This window comes from Pteropus alecto, unplaced genomic scaffold, assembly GCF_000325575.1.
Source record: "Pteropus alecto unplaced genomic scaffold, ASM32557v1 scaffold2151, whole genome shotgun sequence".
Classification (NCBI taxonomy): Eukaryota; Metazoa; Chordata; class Mammalia; order Chiroptera; family Pteropodidae; genus Pteropus; species Pteropus alecto.
The window spans coordinates 5,928-15,246 of record NW_006430554.1 but is presented as its reverse complement, the minus strand read 5'-3'; the positions used below and the strand labels follow the sequence as shown (position 1 = coordinate 15,246).

The 9,319-nt window shown below is 40.6% G+C and overlaps 1 pseudogene and 1 gene segment (V, D, J or C); both read left to right on the top strand.

Annotated features, from left to right (window-relative positions):
* Positions 1-209: 209 nt before the first annotated feature.
* On the top strand, positions 210-328 carry LOC112482497 (annotated as a pseudogene).
* Positions 329-5,891: 5,563 nt separating this feature from the next.
* LOC107195963 lies at positions 5,892-6,447 on the top strand. The segment is given in 2 exon segments: positions 5,892-5,937; positions 6,029-6,447. Coding segments are annotated over 2 exon segments (465 nt in total).
* The last annotated feature ends 2,872 nt before the right edge of the window (positions 6,448-9,319 follow it).

Here is a 9,319-nt window from a genome sequence, read left to right as displayed (position 1 = left end):
GAAATCTTAAGCTGTGCGAATCTGTGAGGATTGTCTCAGAGGCGGCTCAGGGAAGTGATTTTGTATCTGTTCCCATGTAGTCTTCTAGGTGGTGGGGCACATCAAAAACTCTACTGTATAAACTTTGAATTGCCACAAATCATGTTTACTTTTCTTTTTCAAAGAAAATCCCAAGAAAAGCTGTATAAAACAATAAAAGCCAGAGGGAAGTCTATGGCCATGCTACCCTGAACATGCCCTATCTCATCTGATCTCAGAAGCTAAGCAGGGCCAGGCCTGGTTAGTACTTGGATGGGAGACCACCTAGGAATACCAGGTGCTGTAGGTGTTAAAAAAAAAAAAGCCAGAGGGAGAACTATTAAGCCCTGCATTAATAACAGAGGGGACAGTCTCAGGCTATGAAATGAAGGTAGGCACCATTTAGAAAAGATCATCTCCAAATGCAGCTTCTGTGTCTTTCTTGACCCTGGTTCTTTTGGTTACGGAAAAATACAACTGAGATTTTTTTCTATACTTGTTCCAGAAACAACTTTGGATGCCAGGAGTTTTGATGAATATGTTTACATAATAATTTTCATGCCTTAAAAAAGCCCATCTCTCATCTACCGCAGTTACTAAGAGTTCATGATCATTATATTTAACACGTTAGAATGTCATCATATCACATGTGATAAGTTCAGTATGCTTTTTGTGTGAATACATCACTTTTATATGAATGATGAAGCAGTCGACCTTCAATTATGTGACTTATGACACCTGTAGAGAAGAAAGCAAGCTCCTCCAGTGATTAAATTTGCATGACTGTGGTGACCTCAGAAAGGCTACATTCCCTGTTAAGATAGCTTTCCCAGAAGAAAACACAGTGAAGCTGCCATTAAGCAGCCTCACGACTGTAGTCTCTCTTCTATAGTTCACAGATTCTGGCTGATGATGTCATTGACACAAAGGAGAAAATGCAAAATGAGGGGTCTTAAGTCAGCTTCCTGGTGAGCGTCACACTTACAGCTGAGGCCTGAGTCCAGCTCTGTGTTTTGGCTATGGCTGGAGGCCTGGGATTGGGGCTCCTTCTCGGCTCTCTCTGGAAGGGTGAGTAGGCTCCTGCACCTTCGGGTCTTACAAAAGCGTATGTTGTTGTTTTAAAATTTGGAATAATTAAAAAAATCCCTGAATTCTAGATTTATTAATACTTACTGCACCTAAAAGGCCATCAGTAAGCAAATAGCAGCATAAAACTCAAAGCCTTTTTTGTTTTCCTGCAGTTGCAGAGAACAAGTATTTTAGCGTTCATCTGTGGTATCTTCGGAGGGAGCCATGATGCAAATCTGTAATCACTCTATATCCAATGCTTACAACTTCTTCTGGTACCTTCCCTTCCCAGGACGTGTGCTTGAGTCCTTGTAAAAGGCTCAAGGCCTTCTTGGCAGGGACGCTACAACATGACGTATAAACGATTCTCCTCTTCACTGCTCATCCTCCAGGTTCAGATGGCAGATACTGCCATTTACTACTATTCTCTAGGGGACACAGAGGCAGGGAACCCACGAAAAGCAGAACAGAAATGGGAATGATCACAGCCTTTGCAAGAGGCGGACAAGAGAAGAGCAATAACTGCTTTCCCCTCTAATTCAGGGTTCCCAAACTTTTCCACTTGGCACTGCTATCACAAAAGAAATTTTGAGTCCAGACACACTATATATCATGAAGCTCTCGGTTCAGTGGTGACCAGTAGAGAAGAATCCACAGGAGAGTAAAGTCCCTTCACTCTCAAATCCTGGGAGTTTGTATGTATATAGATATTCCCCTCTCTACCGTACACTTTGAACAGTTCCCAATTGGCTTATATTTCTCTAAAAATATAATCCCTAGAACATAACAACACACTTCATATATAGCTTGACCTGTCATTAAGCTACAAGGAAACCTAGAGAAAACTAGGTCTGGGGAGGGAAGGTATTAGACCCTGAGAAACTAAAAATTTTCTTCAGTTGACTGAGATAGGAGGGTCTCTTTTATTTAGAGTTGGGAGAGCAGAAGGTCAATCATAGAATTCCCCATTTTTCTGAGAGTTCCCTAAGTTATGTGAAAAAAAAAATCTGATTTTTCTTAGTTGGATTGTATTTTTTGTTATAGTTTTACATAAAAACAAAACAAAACAAAACACTGATTTTCCTCCTTGCTTCAACAAATTTATTTGTGCTGATTTTTCTCTGATACTTCTAAAATGGATATCATCTACATTTCGGAGTCTGAAATTTCAAAGGGCTTTCTCATTAATTTACATAAGTCATTCCTTGTTGTCTCCTGGGAAGTCAGTAACATTTACAGAGTTCTCATGTTTGTAAAGGGTTTCTTGGGAAAAGCAGCAGGCAGTCTTAGAGAAGTACCTGGAGTGGCAGATTGTTCTTGTGTAGTGATGTGCATGTCTCAATGGTAGTCCAATAAGAAGGAGGGAAGAGAGGTTCCTCTTGGAGGGCAGGAATCCTGGAGGAGAGCTGAGACCTCCGCCCGCAGCATTTTAGGAACATTCTCCATTGGCTCTCATATCTCACATCTGGCAGATCTCCAAATAGACAACACTGCACCGAATTTACAGTGTTTGGGGCAAAAGTTCATGTCCGTTTTCTGTGAACTTGAAGGTTCTTTTAATAGAAATTGGAGACTTGGGTCGGCCAGATAATCAGAATGTGGTCCAGACAGGGTGCGTATGGTAGATTAATAAGAGAAAAAGCCAAGTTTTCATCAGGTTATCTGCACATAAATCTCTAATGGCATAGAAATGAGCAAGAGATGCTAGAGAAGGAGGATGATCATTGCGTGTTAGAGGTGGTTTAGAAGCATTTATCTAGAGGCTGTTTTGGTTAAGTGGCACATACATGTGGGATCAGCATTTGGTATATACTCAAGTAACAAAGCAATCTCTAAAGTTCTACATGGCTCATTCAAGTTTATGATTATATAATTATACTATGATAATGGAGCTACTTTCCAATATTGTAAGGCTTTCAAAAAGCAAATGATCAAAACTGATACTCTCAGTGTAATTTAGTGGAAAGAATACCTTTGATGTCAGAACAGCTTGGGTTAAAATCTTTTTTTATTTCCTTAGGGGTGACTTGAGTAAATTACCCAAATTTTCTAAACTTCAGTGTCCTTATCTTTAAAATGTAGAATGTTAGAAAGAATAAACCTGACAAGGAATGTAAAGGCCTTAACATTACACTCACAGTAGGCAACTGATGAATAATTTCATCAATGTCATAACTCAAAGCACATAAGCAGAGTAGCTATTGAGGCTGTGTTGTTCAATTCTAAAAGCTCATTCGATGCCCGAGGAATCCTTTGGGTGTGCAGAATATTATGTGGAGGTCCCTGAATCCTTTCCTGCCTCCTTAGTAGTTAAGGAGCAGTTCCTTAACTAGAAGCTAACATGAAGACTAAACTTTCTACTTTTCAGGAAGGAGAAGAATAAGGGTTCTATATCAGTCTGGCAATTGCTAATGTATGCCCATAGGTTCAAACCACAGCATAAATACAGAGGAAAACTTTTCTCCTTCTAAAACTGAGCACACTTAATTAATAAATATCATCAGTTCCTCCTATAACCACCCTTTGAGGGGAACTGCTAGACAATCAGTCATATTTCTAGTGCAAAATTAAAAATACAAGCCTCCTAAAGATTTGGTTCATTTGCGGTTCTTGGGATTAATTATTAAATGGCTGAAGGCAAACAATATCTGAGTCACTTGTACTTCTAGGCAGAATTTTGCCTGTGGTGTGTACTGTCTCCAGAGAGAATAGAAGAAGTAGAGATTGGGCAATTACCTGGAAAATTTAATTAAGGCACTAAAATCTATATTGGACTATTGTTTTCATTTGACTTACTTGTCTTTCTACATCGATCAAAATGCAGTATAGATATGCCCATACATCCACTTAGGACACACATACATCTTCGCCTGAGTGGTAGGGCAGCAGTAAACCCCAGTATCAGGGGGCTGGATGCTCTGTTTTCCTCTTCAGGTCTTTTCTCTGTCCTGTTCTATGCCTTGGAGATTGACTTCTATGCACTACATCAAGTGGTTTTCCTCGTCCTCTTGCTTCTGATTGGGTTTGGGAGGCGTCGGCAGGAGAGAGTGGTCAGGCTATTTACACTGTAAGATCCTTGCTTTCGTGGACTAAAGTCCACCCATCCTGTCCGGTGTTTTTCTCCCTCAGTTACAGGTCTCCTCAGGCTAGGATAATTTCTTCCTCTTCTGTTTCTTTAGGCCTAGGATTGATGAAGCCTTCTGGATGTTGCTAGCCCCAGGGTGAGTCACCTTCTCTTGTAGGTTTTCCTTGATTCTGCTCATACATCTAAAAATATTCCTTTCATTAAGCTTTTTTCAAGCATTCTCTTGAGGCGATTGCCAGGACCCTCAAATATACAACATGAACATTCATCTTAGGCTCTAAGCAGAGAGAAATTTATTTTATGTTCCCATTCACTACAGGCCTCTTTGGCACCTGAAGATTAGTATTTAAAGTTAATTTACATATTCCAAAGAAAGACATTATGATAGAGTCAAGGTTTCAACAATTTAATTATGAGATCCTTAGCAAAGCTTTCAGAAACAGCTATGTTCCACTTCTTTGTCAGATTCCAAGCCAAGAGATTTTCTATTCTCTTTCCAAAATATATGGTTTATTTGGACATTATTTTAAGGAAAAACAAGGTAAATCAGAGGAACAAAGTCTTTATAGTGATACTCGTTTCCTTTATTTCAAATCTATTGAACAATCACTCTGCTGCTATTGTGACATTTTTTAGTACAAAACTTTAGCCTGTCCTCCCCTTAAAATGAGCCCTTTATTGTTGTCATAATAACTCGAGCTTAGTTAACCATCAATTTTTACTTTATATGCACTTTATTTTACTTGAATTCTGTTTTAAGTAGCCTCTCCATGTGTAAAATCTATATTTTGCTGCTCCTTCACAGATAATTTTTTTCTTTATAATCCAATACGACAAAAGTGCCAAGAAGTGTTCTTAACACCATCCCTTTCTTTTCTCTCTCTAAAAATGTTTCAAGAGAAGGCTCAAGTTCTTTTTCTATGAGTCTTTAACTAAAGATCATTATGGAGAGGGGCCCCATAGGTCCAACCTGGAGAAAAATCTGAGTTATCTTTTGGTCAGAGAGGTTTATACAGGAGTCATCTCTAAATTATTTGTTAAAAGCATAACAAGGGTCTTATTTTTTCTTATCATTTCTCTTCTCTTGTCTTACTCATTTCTCCTATTTTGACTTATCTTTTATTTTTATTTTTCTTTTCCTCTTCACCCAAATCTACACTTTCCCCTTTTTTTCTGTTTATTTCCCCATCCTATTACGATTATTTTATTTCCCTTCTTTCTATCTCTATATTATCTTAAGGGAGCCTAAACCATTTAAAGCTGCATCCTCTCAGCATGCATTTTTTACACTTTGATGCACAAACTCCTGTTTCTTCTCCTAGAATATCAAATTCCTCCTTGTGTTTCTCATGAACAATGTAAATGTCCAGAAGTCTGGTCTTGAGATAAGACCCGGAAGCTCTGGCTCCTTGACAGTAGTCACCCCTGGGTTCTGTAGGTTGGCTCTAGGAAGTGCTGCAGCGTGAGGCTTGCTCTGGGTTCACGATGATCAACAGTCCTTCTCTCCACAGAGCTCTGAGAAGCCTGATCAAGAGCTTGCTCAACAGAGAGAAGACACAGGTGCCAGGAAGTACCAGGTTCCCCGAAGAAGGGCCACTTCTAAAAATGCTGTGGGGACACAGAGATGCTGGTTGCTCATTGATAGCCCAGTCCCTGATGTGAGGCCACATCTCCTGCTGAGGTGGGCTGGAAAGGAGCCTCCAGCAGCCCAGCTTACGCCATGGCTTCTGCTTGGATTTCAACACTTGCAATTCTCTTCACACTGAGTGAGTAATATTTCCTTCCCATTTTCCACTTGTATCATCCACTTACATTCTTTTCAGCAGTTTTACTGATGCCGTGTGGATTAATTTACAGGTGGACTGAGAGCTCAATCAGTGACTCAGCCGGATTATCAGATCACTGTCACCGAAGGGGATCCACTGACTGTGAAATGTACCTATTCATTTTCTGGGAGCCCTTACCTCTTTTGGTATGTCCAATATCCCAACCGAGGTCTCCAATTCCTTCTGAAATACATCACAGGGGACAAACTGGTTAAAGGCAACTTCGGTTTTGAGGCTGAATTTGATAAGAAGCAAACCTCTTTCCACCTGAAGAAACTGTCTGCACTTGCGACTGATTCTGCTGTGTATTTCTGTGTTGGGAGTGACACAGTGGTGAGGGCTGCAGGGAGAATTGAACACAAACCCCTGAGTACAGTAAAAACAATTTTCCTTCATGTCCCTCCACAAGAGGGTGGTGTGGTTCCAGGTTATGTCAGTTATTATAACTAAATTACAATGTAAAGCCACAGAATTTGTTTGTTCAAGAAATATTTTTTGAAGTCTTACGTGCCAGCTACTGTGCTAAGCACTGAAAAAAAGTTATCCTTAATCCCTATGTGCCAGATGTGATCTCACACATTTAAGAACCCATGTAATTCTCACAACTATTACCATGAGCTTCACTTTACAGATGAAGGAATGAAGGCACTGAGAATTGAAGTATCTCACTCAAGTCACAAAACTATTAAACGGCAAACTGAAATCCAGGCAGTCTGTCTCTGGGGTACATGGTCTCACCACTCTACTTCTCTGCCAGTCTGTAGGCTCCTTGAGGCTTGAGACTGTGATTTCAGTGATGGTGTGGCCCTAATGTCCCAAACAGTCACTGGCAAAAAAAGTATTGGTTGTAGAAATAAACAGTAAACTCACAACTCAAAATAGTTTGGTGAGCGTTAAGATAGAGAATTGCACAAAATGCTATGTGAAATCAGGGAGTGAAAGTAACAACTGTGAAGGAAGGAGTGGGAGGGAGATAAGGATGGAGAGAGAGAGAGAGAAAGAGAAAGAAAGAGAGAGAGAGAGAGAGAGAGAGAGAGCACATGAAGAGAATTTTGCATCAAGAGGATTTAAACATGTAGGCTGCTTAAAGCTTTTACGCTCACATCTTCTTATGTATACACTTGAGAGTGATTGGACTTAATGTCTCTCTCTCTCTCTCTCTCTCTCTCTCTCTCTCTCCAATTTAAAATATCCTGGAAAGGGTTCTGGTGACTCAATGTGAGTCAGGTGCTCGTCCCTGGACTAACCATTGGTGGCTGTGGTTGTGGGCTGCCCAGATTGGCTTGCACATTTGGCCAATTATTGATGGCCAGGGGATGATTCTGCAAAAAGTTAGCAGCTCTATTTGGTTTAAAGGAGTATGTCCCCAAAGACATAAATTTTTAGATAGGTACTCATATTTGTTTATTTTTTTCACATGGATAGCCAATAGTAGGAATTGGAAAATTGGAAAATTTACTCTTGCCCCATAGATTTAGAGTACTACATTTATTGTCTAATAAATTCCCCTATATACCCAGATCTATTTTTGAACTCTATTCTTATAGTTTTGTGCTAGAATGTGTTGCTTCAGGGAGAGTCGCCCTCCAGACTCTGACTCACACCTTATGATCTATTCTCCTTCTTTTCTGATCCCTAATTCTGTCATATACCTTGAGGGGATTTACACACAGGGATGTGGACACCTTAGTCCATATGCCTACAATCCCTGCAAAAAGCCATCACTTGACCACCCCTTAGGCCTAGGGTTGTGTACCTGGTGAAATGACTGTTTCTGGGAAGATGGTCCTTGGAAGAAGCCCATGTAGACCTTAAAAGTGGATGTGGGGATATGTGTGCAGGGAATTCTGGGATCCTGCATACCCAGAATCTAGAAGAGGCATTTAGAGTCCAGAGGGCCATATCCGCTTGGTGCTGTAGACTTCTCATAGGGAGAAGAAGGGTGGGAGCAGCTGGAGGATGGTCTGGGTGGAGCCTTAAGGTGCAGAACTGTTAACGGAACTCCTATCGCTCCAACGGTAACAGGGAGACCTATCTCCTGTCCTCTGCCAATTCCTAAATACTCTAAAGAGGAGGAAACTTGGGCTGTCCAGAGAGAACTAGAGCGGGGACATTGCTGCACATCTCTAAGAGTGTCAGTGTTGTGTATCATCATTGCTCCAAATACATTTATGTTCATAATACTCTAGTCCTTATTTTAGATTTAAATATATAGTTGCCATATCATTAGGTAAGCCCTCAGCTCCATCACTCTTTTGCTCCAAAGGAAATTCATACCCAGAAGGATACTCTCAGCACACTACATCATCGACCTGGCTCTGTGGTCTGTTTCTGCTTTTGATACTTTAAAGCAGATTGTATGCAAGTCCTACAAAAGAAGGAAGGATGTTTACACAATTATAACTCATTCATTTATTTACCTATTCATTCAGTGCTTATTTGTAGCATTCCCACTATACACCAGGCATCGTTCTAGTCATTGGGAATACAATGGTGAATACAAGCTTCCCATCTAGTCATAGCCCAGACTTGAAAAGTACTGGTAGCATTTCCTTACCCAAATGCAAGTGTTTCTTAGTCAAAGATACATTACTCTCAAGAATGTCATCTTCTCAGGAAGACTCTCCAATGTCAGACTAGCCCTCTGAAAATTGTTTTCATCATGTGGTGGTGATTGGTGGTGTTGTTATTGATGTAGGACAGAGCAAATTTCTCCTAGTTGGGCAGACGGAGACCAAGCCCTGCACCGAGAGAAGAAGGTATTTGGTGGAGAGTGTAGAAAGACTTCAACACACACGCCAAAGTTAGGATCAAAAGGAAAGTTTATTAGGAAAGGGGAAACACTCCACAGACAGAGTGTGATTCTCCTCTCAAAAGCAGAGAGAAACAGTGAGAGGGACAGTGAAAGGGACCCTGTTTGGGAAATTCCGTTTATATATCTTTCTTTAGTTTCCCTAGGTTATAATTTAAAGGACTTCGTTAACCCATTTCCTTTCATATGGGCACAATGAGGAAGGGAAGGAGTACGTAGCGTGAAAAGGTAAGAATATGTAGAGTGAAAGGGCTGCTGGCAGCTCCCAGCTTTTAATCCACAGGTTCCCCGTGGTTTTAGCCAGAGGGAATGATTCTTGGTTTCTGTTTCCCCTTCACTAGAGTGAGGAATGGGTTGTAGCAATCCCAGTAGAAATCTTCCTTTGTTCTGCAGATGTCCTCCTGGCCTGACTGCAGGGCTGATCAGCATATTGTAGTCTCTAAATTAGCTTAATTAACATTTTTAATTCTCTTGCCTCCTCTCTACATTAATGGGAGGGGAGTCATGTAG